At 44.7% G+C, this 12,187-nt stretch overlaps 1 protein-coding gene across 2 annotated transcripts in view; it reads left to right on the top strand.

Moving 5' to 3' along the window:
* barr (non-SMC condensin I complex subunit H) overlaps window positions 1-12,187 on the top strand; it is a 74,951-nt gene that overhangs the window by 49,744 nt on the left and 13,020 nt on the right. For both annotated transcript variants that reach the window (XM_075677171.1, XM_075677170.1), the window contains exons 13-14: window positions 1,762-1,845; window positions 7,112-7,237. In XM_075677171.1, the coding sequence (XP_075533286.1) occupies window positions 1,762-1,845; window positions 7,112-7,237 (210 nt within the window). The remainder of the gene's footprint in view (window positions 1-1,761; window positions 1,846-7,111; window positions 7,238-12,187) is intronic.

The raw sequence follows: 12,187 nt of genomic DNA, 5'->3' as shown, positions 1-12,187 counted from the left end.
GCCATTGTGTTGCAGGAGTTAGTGACAGGAGTACATCAAGAAAAAAAGTATCATATGAAATGTTTAGAAATAGTGTGAAACAATCGACAGCATGCTACAACAATGGTAGCATGTCGCGTGCCTCATTGTGCTTATGACAATCGATGCCATGCTAGCAGGGCTAGCTATTTGAAGGCTCAAATTATGCTCAATTTGAATTGATGTTTGACATTGGTTAAGTTCACATTCTCTTTAATTCTGCTGAGTTCAGCAGTCTGGCACCTATTTTCAGAATTCTTAAAAATCGCCTGCGGCAGATAGCTACCAAGTGGACATCACTTGCACAGGAAATCGAAATGCATTATCAATTAACACAACTTTACTAATTCTGTTTTTAAGTACTTTATGGCACATAGTGCAATTTGTTAATTGTAGTTGTGAGTGCAACGCGTATCCACTTGGAACAAGTTCTCAGGATGACATAAATTTTCAGATTCATTTCCAAAGTGTGTGACAGGATACCTTCGCTCTCCAGTTACTTTATTGCTTCAATGCATAAAATAGTGTTTTGTTAACCACTTCCGTGCCGGACCATTATCCCTAATTCTGTCCAATAATGGTCAAAGTTATTTATTGCGGAATTTTATGAAGACTGCAGACAATGCTTGACATGTTTATTTATTCAAAATCAAGCCTAATTGTATGTAAAACAGAAGCTTAACAGCACTATATCATATACCGTGCGATAGGTATAAAAACGGTTAATAAAACTCTATGTTCGCCTGCAGAGTATAGTTTGAAGTTCTCCAATGGGTCACCTGTGTCCTCCACATTGAATGTCCTAACTGCAGACACCAAAAACGAAGTGAGCTGGGCTATTCATGGGCTTTACGTCGAGTTCATACCACTGCCTTACAACCTCAAGGTTACCAGAACCGCTCTCGGAAGATGAGCTGAGTACATGGAGAATCTTTACTTGCAGAGCAATATACTGCATCTTTGAAGTCACTCAATTCATCACTGAAATCAGCTTTTACTTTTTGCAAAGAAGCCAGCAAAGTATGAGCTGCCAGAGGCGACATTTTTAATAGGCCAAGTTGGCAAATTGATTTACTTTCTTTGACATAAACTTGTACCTGCTAGCGCTTCTGCACGGAAGGTGTGCTGCCGTCTATCAGAGGCACGACGAAGCACTGAGACAAAATCGGCTCATCCAGGACTTCGCTAGAAATTGGAAACTACAGCCCACAAGCACAACTCGTCCTTGGCTGTTCTTACCAAGGAACGCATGAACTTACCCAGCTTGTCCAGACACAGAGGGGGTTAAAAATGTAAATGGGACCACAGTGCAGTTTCAACTAAAATTTGACGGCACACATCTCCAGGCTGGTGCCATCCTCCAATTGGATATGCCTTCCAAACTCACCGGCTACCATTTGTAAATTGTGATATGTGTGGTATAGTAATGAGCTAAACTGAATTAGGGAAATTATGTTAATTATTCAATTATGCATTTCAACTTATTGTGCAAGTAATGTTCTGCCTCTGCAATCTAACTCAAGGACTAGAATTGTGCTATCTGGCACAAGCAATTTATGAAGATTCTGTATAGGAAAAAAACAAAAACGGAGACCCATGGTTTATCTATATTTTGGTGAATGAGTAAAGTGAGAGCTTTGCCACATGGTTTTTCCATCTTTGTGGTTGTCATAACTTGTACTTATAGGTCTTCTTGTATGGGACTTTTCCATATATTTTAGTGATGTTCTTGGACTTTTTCAGATTCCCAAGTTTGTTATAAGTTCCACTAGACATGCTGCTGGTGAAGATGCTCATTCCAGCCCTGACAGTGGTCTTCCACCTGACGTATGTTGTAAAGCTAACAACTGTCTTTGTTACACTTGGCACTGATCCTCTCTACAACTCTTTATGCCCTAAACTACAAATGTACGAATAGCGAAATTTCCAATTTGAATCAAATACTGAGTATTTCTCATTTCTAGACAAAGTAAAGTAGAAAGTTTGCTTGGTAAAAGGCAGGTTTGTTTACATTAACTGATACATGTAATGCCTTTCACAACTGGATGTTCAATCAACGGAGCAGCTCGTAAGTAAGGAGCAAAAGGTAATCATATCTGGTGCATCATGAGAGTGGCAGTAAAACAACTTTTCTTTGAAGTATTGGTGCACACAACATATACTAGTAAAACGTGATTTTTGTTGGGCAAAAATCGGAAAACGAAAAAAAAACAGCAAAAGGAAACAGCAGACACAAAGGCAGGCTGTTTATTCAGGGTGTCTACCGACCGGGAAAACCAGGAATTCTCTGGATTTTTGAATAGTCTGGAAATACTCAGGGAAAACTCAGGAAATTTCTGCTTCTATCAGGGAAAATGAGCGGTAATTTTATTGAAAGGGAACAAAAGTCGTGGTAATGCTGGCTTGAGTAACAGAGAGGCATCGTAACGAATCCTCTTTGATGCCGTGTTGTGCGCTGGAGGAGTTGCCAGTGTACCGTCAACGACAGACTTTCCGGACGCCTGATAGTTCGGACGGCTTCGCGGTACCACCACGTCCCCCATAGAGTCAACGTGTAAGAAAATCTGAAATTTCGGACGCGAGAACCCTTTGCAGTCCCATTTTCTGGACTTTCTGCCATCACCACCGGTCCAAAACAACAATAATCAAAGCCACCATCATTACCACCATTTTGATTACCTTGCCGCCTCGAACCGGCGCTCTCGCACGCTGATCTGCTGGCAGCTGTAGCCACCAACGTGGCAACACTAGGCCTAGCTGCTTTGATCTTCACTGTTAAGTTCTGCACCATGTTTTTCATTGAAAGAATTCGCCGCTGTCAGCAAAGGCACCGACTCTGCCTTTGTGGCCCTCGCGAATTGCTTCAAAGCACGGAAGGCATGAGGCGTTGCATGCTGGTTCCTGAAAGTCAGCTTTGCCTCAATACAACAATGTTACGTGGTGAAGCTTATGCAAAAGTATTGCAGTGACGCATAACAAGAATGGGAAGATGAGCAAAACGCTAATAAGGTGAATGCAGGAGCCAACGTTTCGACAAGTGGACTTGTCTTCTTCACCTTGTTCGCGTTTTGCTCATTGTCTTGAATTTCCATCTCCCGCATTCCCCGTCTTTTCCAAGAATGGGAAGAGGCAATTGTCATGGGACACTGTGTGTATTCCTTAATTATACATGACTGCACCCGCCACCTTGTCACAGTGTGAGCACTGATATGCCTAATAGGTCTATTAGCAGGCCTTCAGAGATTTTTCGAGTGTGCCTGTGGTGATTTGAGCCCTTAGAGGGTCCCTCACCAATTCTATTCATTTTGAGCTGAAAAGCGCTGTGCATACTATGCTCGCTAACGATCACGTCTGCTAAGTATTACATCGCTACGTGCAGCGAAATTAGTGGAAATTTACTGATTTAAATAAGTTTACTGGTAGGCCTTCAGAGTTTTAGATAGACCCCTGCTCTTTTTGTTGGCTTTAAACGTCCCCCGGACTTTCGGAGTTTTTTCATCTTACTGCCTTCTATTTTGCTAGCTTTCCAAAAACACAGATGGTCTTTCTCCACTTCTCAGTGCAAGGCGCATGCGTGCGCGTGTAATTAAGCTATGTGTACTAGGCCCTGTTAACGGTTTCATATACAAGACATGCATGGCGGCCGATATGAGGCCTCAAATTGCCACAGCAATGTCAGAAACAGCTCTGAATGGCTGCCAGTATGCTTATTAGGCGTCTGGGTGCTCGCACTGCGACTGGAGATGGCGCATGTGCTACTGCAAAATTAAGGAATGCGTATGATGTTCCATGACAGTGGCCCCTTTTCATTCCTGGTATGCTTCACCCGATAACAATGCTGTATTATGGAGAAGTTCATCAGTCAAATTCAAATTATTCGGTGAATGCCAATTTTGAGATTAAAGGAGTACTGACACAAAAATTTTCGATCTTGTTTTTTCTGCTGCAATGAGTAGCTAATGACCCACTAATCACGCTACGAAACATCATTGGCTTCAGAGCGCGAGAGGTAATTATTTGAAGTCTTGTTTGTAGCGGCCAGTCTAAGTTTGAGAGAGCAACGATATGTCAAAGAAGGAATGTAAACACAGCTGGATACGTGATCGTACAAAACTGTGACGTGCCACCCTCACCAGCGCATGAGCTTCATGCTGCTAGTTCGTCTGCACGTGCTTTGCAATGTGCTCGCTATCGCCGTCGTTCTCGTTTTCATCGTCCAGCGGCGACTATTTCCTGCTTGCTGTAGTCGCCACCAAATTAGACGTGGCCAACCACATTTGACTGGATCCACTTCAGAGCAGCGACTCGGAAAGTGCGGCTAGTGACAGCTATCAATATGCGTACGCAGTGGTACTAGTAGTACAAGGCATTTGTCGCGGGTGCTTTGGGATCAAAGCATATTCCGGAGCAGAACACAAGGCGAGCTATATGTCGGCACAGCATCGGGTTTGGGGCTACCTAGTCTTGGCGGAAGATAGTCGGACTGCTCTAAGTTCAGCCGGTTTTACGCTCGAAATGGAACGAGCAAATCTGGCTTCTCTTCAAAGGGGTCAATTCTAAGTGTCCAGTGACGTGCAAGAACGCGGACCACTTTTGCCGCTTATCGACGCAGACGGTGTAGCCAGCAAGCAAGTCAGACGAGCTGGCAATCGCTGGGAAATGGTATATAGGCCTAGCTCGCTGGCTGTCAGATCCGAGGCTGACGGCACTTACGACCTGTCCACAGTTGGTAATAAAGCATCTGTATTCATCAACACAATCAATGTCTGCACATTTATGTCGCTCATAACTGACAATACAAATAGTTTTCTTGTTGCCGATGGTAGCGAGGAGAAAACGCGTTAGCCAGGCGCGCGAGCTGCTTCGCAGAGACGATTGCACTGCGCTGACCGCTTTGAGTCGAATCACGCCGATTTACTATATTTGACGTAGTAGTTCTGCGGAAACCCGCAAGGTCGAGAGAAGTAATGAATAAAGGGAAAATCAGACATCCACCAGTTCGTAGCAATTGCTACAAAGGAAACCCATACGGGTTCCTCGAAAGAAAAGCCTCATAGTTGAAGAAAAAATTTGTCCTGGTCCAGGACTCGAACCCAGGACCACTGCCTTTCCGGGGTAGACGCTCTACCATCTGAGCTAACCAGGCGGCTAGCAGATGGCAGGGCGAAGTCGAATTTGTCGACAACACAAAGCAAAGGCAAGGGTTTGACGTAGTAGTTCTACAGAAACCCGCAAGGTGGAGAGAAGTAATGAATAATTATGAGCAATAAATAATAATAATAATAATGAGAAATTGCTACGAACTGGTGGATGTCTGATTTTTTCTTTATTGATTTACTATATAGCGCAACGTTTTATAACATGCACACTTTCGAGGTCACTTTATGAGTTATTTCATGTCAGAAACAAATTTTTGCTGATTTTTGTGCTGCTGTCAGCAGCGAAAGAGGTCAGCGTCATGACCAGGGAGAAAAAAAAGACACCAGGACGATCGGAGCGGCGAGAAACTTGCTCGCAGGGCCCGTCCTGATGGCAGCGCAAACTGGTGATCTAGCGTTTTTTCGGTTGTTTACATTCCTTTCTTTGTGTCGATGTCACAAGGTGCTGTGTTTTGCGGTTGGCTGCGCGCACATACTTTAAAATTGATTTTAGATATGTTCTGAGCTGTCTTCGCCGCTCATATTTTGCAGACGATGTGTGTGTGCCCACATAAATCAATCTCGCACGTTAACTCGACTTTGAAATTTTGTGTCAGTACCCCCTTAAAATAACGGAGGTTGGGGCCCATAGAAATGCATGGGCACTGGCTGGGACCTTCAGTCGAGGTTGAATTAAATGAAAAACCAAATTAACCGGAGTCGAACCAGCGGAAGTCTACTGTGTAAGGAAACAGGTTTAACTAACAAGCTTGACTATTGATTTGGATGTGAAATGCTGAACAGTTCCCACACAGCTTTATCTTCTTCCCCAGATCCACACATCAGGAAAATGTGGCTCATAGGGGCAAGATTTGTACTGCACTGAAATATTTACACTCAAATCCTTCTTTAAATTGTTCGTGTGTTCTCTCATTCCATCATGTTGATTGAGTGGCCTATTTGCACAACGTAGGTAATTCCACAGCTTAAGACCGGAAGGTATAAATGTGGCCCTGTTTGTGCATCGTCCATTTGTTGCATGGGCAGTAGCTGCAACATTGACTTGGAGATATACAAGAACCACTTAATATCGATATAGCCTTTCTTCATGCCATACTGTAATGAAGAAAAAAAACGGCATTATCCATTCTTTTTGTCATCTCAGCATCTCTGCATGTCATCCGTGCAAAAGCATTTTTGTTACTGCTTTATGGGTTCATTTTTAAATCAGTTGTTTGTGTGGTGCTTTGCCTAACTGTCATATAATGAACTTTTATAATATGCTCTTCACTGTTCTTAGTGCACAATTACCTGGATATGTATAGGTTATCTTTGATACGTACTTAAGAATCTGAAGAAAACATTTCTCACAAGCACTCAGAATTATCATTATCTTTGAAAAATGTCCTTTATGTACAGAGCTCAGCAATCGAAATGCGGTATACGGTGCGCATGGCTGCCGGTGTTTTTTTTTTATGTCACTGGTGCAGTGGGCACCGAGTTGATGCATTTTTGTTATCACATGAAAGCAAGAGGCTTTCTGGTGCATTGTGACTGCATTGCCCTCCCCTTCCCTCCCCACCCAAGTGCCATCTGCCATGCGATCCGAGTATCGTGTTTCAATCACTGAGCACTGTACATCATTTTTTCTTATGCAATTTACAGTAAAAAGTAAAAAATTAGCCTGTTGTATGATAACTGTCGCAAAAGCTTAGCATGTGAAAGAACCTTCACAGAAAAGACAATATTTTACTGTTCTAACCATAATAAAATAAAAATCAATAATACGCTATCATTGTCTAAAGTTTGATAATTCTAGCTTTATAATAAGAACTTCCCTCAATATAGGCCATCTGTTCACTGCAATCCACTGTGGCACAATGCTAAAGCCTTGGTTGGCTCTGTATTTTATTGTTGCAAAGTTTAGCCATCTCTGTGTCCCTGTTTCTTGCCAGATGAATGATGATTCCAACATGTCTCTGGACCATGCTGTTGACGTCGGCCCACCTAATCCAGTGGAACTTTTGCCGCCACCACCACCGCGACCTGAGCTCAAACCTTTGGTTCCTTTCCATCCAAAGGTTTGTTCACTAACACAGTTGTCTTTGCAGGCTCCATTTTCTCATACTGCATTCAATGTCTGCAAACTCGTGGCACTAATGAAGTCATTAGTATTTTGTTGTACATTTCAGTGAAAGATTTCCTCTTTGCTTTCCTTGGCTTCATTGTCCATTAGCTTTATATATTACCCACCATGGTAGCTTAGTGGCAATGGCATTGCGCTGATAAGCTTAACGTCTCCTGCCACTGCAGTCGCATTTCGATAAGGGCGAAATCCTACAACACCCATGTACTTAAATTTAAATGCACGTTCAAAAACCCAGATGCTCGAAATTACTGGAGTCCCCCACTACAGCGTACCTCATAATCAGATTGTGGTTTTGGCTCATAAAACCCCGTAATTAAATTTTTGATAAGCTTGACATCTTAGCTTCAATCCTGATCTTGGAAGGTGCATTTTGATGGGGATGAAATGCAAAAATGCTTGTGTATTTATAGTTAGGTGCATATTGAAGGAATATAGGTGGCCAAAATTAAACTGGAGTCCCTTACTGCAGTGTGCATCATAATCAGTTTGTGTTTTTGCATATAGAATGTCAGACTGCATTATTATTATTATTATTATTATTATTATTATTATTATTATTATTATTATTATTATTATTTGCTTTATCTTTATCTATCTATGGGTGCCAGAATCGCCGAACAGTCTAAAAAATTGGACGCGCTATGCGCTCATAACTAACGTTTCAGGTGAGTTCAGAGAAAGCGAAAGCTCATTTCAATAGTTCCTAGCGATCAACGCGAGTCAGAGCGCAACCATCACGAGAATTCATGCTGAAGCGGGAGCCATGGGCGCCGCCATGTTCTACAGTGCTATTTCTTAGCGTACGTAAACATTCGAACATTAAACTCTCCAAGTAACGTATGTTATCATGGCATACGTAAACCACAGAAATCCAGTAACGTTCAGAGCATGCGCAGTGATGACAACACTATTTCTTTACGTATGTAATGCGTTTACGTTTGGTTGCAAATGCTAAACTTAAACTGTCTATTGTCGAAGTTTTTTATGATTAACAATTTCTAGACTAAATTTCTTTTCACCATTTAGCCAGTGCGGGGCTGCATTCGACGGCCATTTAACTTAAGAAAATAATTGACTGTGGTTGATCTCAGTTGATCCAATGGTCAGTCGTTTCAATGGCCATAGAAAGCCTCTGTGTGACAGTTGTGCAAGTTTTCTAGTCACTTGTGGTATAGGATAACCATGATAGCATTTTAGAGTGCAGCTCTTAAGCACCCATACCTGCATTGAGCGTCGACATGCCTCGGTGGCGTTGCACCTCGTAACCGAGCAAACAAGCACAGGCAAAAGATAAAAGCAAACGCAGAATGCAGCAGTAGATGAAAGAAGAGCGCGCGAGGAAAGAAGCGGAAGCGGAGGAGGAGGCGGAGGCAGCTACAGGGAAAGTGGAGGAAGAGCAGAGGGAAATGGCCTGCTCGTGCGCCAAGTTGCCGGTAGCCACGGCTTCTGCCGCCACTTGGGCGATCTCATCTGTGCTTCTGAAGGGGGCTAGGGTGGCATGAGGTGAGGAGGGTTATGCTCATTTGCGGTGTCAGCTGCTCAGGTCAATCCATTGTGCCAGTTTGTGTGCCGTTTGCAAGGGGCAGTGGCGAGCAGCTACGAGTGGCTCGATGTGGCCCTCTCTTAGGTGTTGTCGCCGCTGACAGTGGTGGCACGATTTCCCCGCAAAAAAGGGCCGCTCTCGTCGTTAGTGCAGTGAAAGCGTGAGAAGAAAAGCGTAGTGCTGCACAAGGCAGGCTGTGCGGCAACGACGGCTACCATATGCATACCTGCCAACTCTTCCGAATTTTCTGTAAGATGTAAGAATTTTGAGCAGTCTTACAATTTTACAAATCTTGCTTGAAATTTTGTGGAAAACATTTTATTTGGGGGGGAAAAATGAGAAAGTGTACTAAAACTACACCCTGGTACCTTGCGCCGACACAAGAGGGCAATACGTATTTGTGGTATCATCATCAGCAGCTGCAAGGTTGTAGTGACTTCTGTCGACTACTAGGGAGGGTCACGAATCCATATCCAAAGCTCAATGGAGAACCAGCACTGGAGTTTTGACGATGCCTGCAGCGCCGCCCTGGCGGTCAGAACGTGCACAATGCAGCCACAGCCGCGGAAGAAAATTGCTACTGGTAGTGGCGTTGCATGCCCCGAAAATCGAAGGAAAACAAAAGCACGCCGACAATACTGTTGCGTATACAGGTGCCACAACTATGTCGGGTTGAGGGAGGATGTATCCTTCTGCGTCTTTCCATCTGAACCCTAAGAACAAGAACGGAGGCGGCGTTAGATCCGAGCAGTCAGGCGAGCGAAGTAAGTTCCCGTCTTGTCGCCCAAGCGGTGTCGGGCTGGTTTCTAAATCGAATTTCGTGTGTGTGCTTGGTTTATTCGATAGTGAAGACTGTCAGCCATGGCAGACAGTACCAAACAGCAGAATCTGCAGTCGGCATTTCGTCGGAAACAAAATGAGCAATAGCATGCACCATCCGGCATATGTACCAACCATTTTTCCTTCGCAATACTACCGCCAAGTCCCTTCCGACGCCACCACAACCAAGCGAACGATACGAAAGGTAAATATTATCCATTCATTGCCAAGAATTATGTGGAAGGGAAGCTGCGTTGCAACACGAGTTGCGTGCGCATACTGCCGGCGCACCCGCGACTAAGCCGCCTATGTGTTTTTAAAAATGCGCATGCGGATGAGGACTCGGGGCTGAGATGCATCCGGTAAATTTATGTTATTAGTGCTAAATGTAGCCAGCGTTGTTACGGATCCAGCAGCGGAGCACTCAAACCTTTGCTTGCGCGAGTCAGCTGATGCGATAAAGCTTAATTCTTCTCCATTGACTGCTGTGGCGAAGTAACATCAGAATATTTTATGTCTAGCCAGAGAAATATGGAATGTCTTCAGGCCAACTAATACTTCCGAAACCATAGCGCAGCATGACCGGAGCCATAGCTGCTAGATTTGCGAGGCAGGCTGCCACGCAAGCATGGCAACGGACCACGGCGCAACCATATGGCGCAACCGTTAAAGAAGCACACGTGCTCGCTGCGACACACTGTGAAAAATATATAAAGTTTAAAAAGCTTGTTTCGTCATTTCTTCACTTGATGGCGCTAGCTTCTTTACGAAAACTGTCCGCTTGAAGCGGCGGGAAAACGGAAACATACGAACTATAATACGGCCGCACACGTGTGTGTCGTCTGGTCGCGAGGCTGTAATATGCCGTGTTTCGTCGCCAGGGTGGTGTGCAAAGCACTCTTTTCGACGTGCCACCTATCCAGCGCTGGTTCCCCATAGTGGTGATAGCACCTCTAGCGCCTCCACAAACCTGTTGCCATGCTGTTGCCTTTGTTCGTGCGGGCACTTGAGTTCAGACTTCAGTCAGCTTCAGTCACTGCAGTGTTGGCCTCGCCTTTTGTGTGACTAGCTGCCGCGTCGGGCGCAGTGCAACTCCGGCTTGTAGGAGCTTTCCAGTGCAGTGGCGGGCTCGAAGCCCCGACAGTACTTCCAAGTGTTTTTGAAATCATACACGGCAGAATTTCCGTGCTTCGTGCCTTCGAAGAAAGGGGAGAAGTTCGGATTCTGCACGATGTGTGCCTGTGATGTGAACGTCTCGCATGGCGGCAAGTCTGACAATGTGCTAGCCGCGGACAGCCAGCCATGCCTAGCAACTTTTCTACGCACCGACAATTACCTTAGTGTGATTCGTGTAGGATGCCTCTTCACGGCGTTTTTAGTTGAACACAACATCCCACTGAGTATCAGCGATCATGCCTGACCGCTTTTCCTGAAGATGTTCCCCAAGTGCGAAGAAGCAAAATGCTATGCCTGCAGATGAGCAAAGACGACGTCAATTGTTCGGGGAATGGTCACCAACGCGGAGATTCCTTTGCTGGATGCCCTAAAGCGGCAAGTATTTTCGATCACTGTGAATGGCAGTAACAGTAGAGATATGCAGCTTTACCCTATTGTTGTGACATATTTCGTTAAAGAAACGAGTAGAGTCGAAAGCCGCCTTCTTTTCCTCGGGACAATCCAAAAGGAAGCAACGGGCCACAATATTGCAAATCTGGTTCTGTTTGAGATGAAGTCTCGGAATTTGCCTATTGGAAACCTGTTGGCTGTATGTTCGGACAATGCCAATCTCATGATCGGCAAGAAAAACAGTGTTTCTACTGTATTCAGAGAGGCTCAACCAGGTTTGATAGAGGCTGGTTTCCCGTGCATCTCCTCAACTTGGCCGCCCAAAAAGGAGCTTCATGTCTTCCTGTAAAGGTTGAAACAAAGCAGTGCAAATAGCAGAGATTGTTTTTGGAGTCGTACCAAATTCCGAAGACTGCACAAACCTCCAAGAACCCTGCACTGGCCCCACACATCTGCTGCTACATATCTTCACAAGGCTGCTGCAGGCCTCGGGGAACAAAAGCACAAACGGTGATGAACTCTCGCTAAAGAGAAAAGGAGCTCATTCTGGACCTCAAGCAAAAAAACAAACTTCATACCGGGGCTTCTGGGGAAGCCAGCCACATGACCCGTGAGGAGCGCCTGTTTTATTTTTTATCATCGGAGCTAAACCGGGCATGCTGTCTTTTTCTCCAAAATGTTATGCTTTTTGAGAAGGCAAACTGCCTTCTTAACGCACAGGCTTCTCAGATTCATGTACTGAGGGGCCTCTTAAACCGCCTTTTCAAGGATCTCCTGAGTGGATTAGTGCACCCAGGTGTCGTCAAGGCATGTCATTCATTCCTGGAAGTTGACTATGGAGCTGCAGAGAACCAGAATGGGAATCAAGACATAGCCATTGGCAGCACAACCTACTCTGTGCTTGAGACACTGCGCTGCATTGAGAGAGAGCAGTTCTTCTCTGCTGTACGTCTG

Source organism: Dermacentor variabilis, unplaced genomic scaffold, assembly GCF_050947875.1.
Source record: "Dermacentor variabilis isolate Ectoservices unplaced genomic scaffold, ASM5094787v1 scaffold_12, whole genome shotgun sequence".
NCBI classification, from domain to species: Eukaryota; Metazoa; Arthropoda; class Arachnida; order Ixodida; family Ixodidae; genus Dermacentor; species Dermacentor variabilis.
This window is presented reverse-complemented; position numbering and strand designations above follow the sequence as displayed.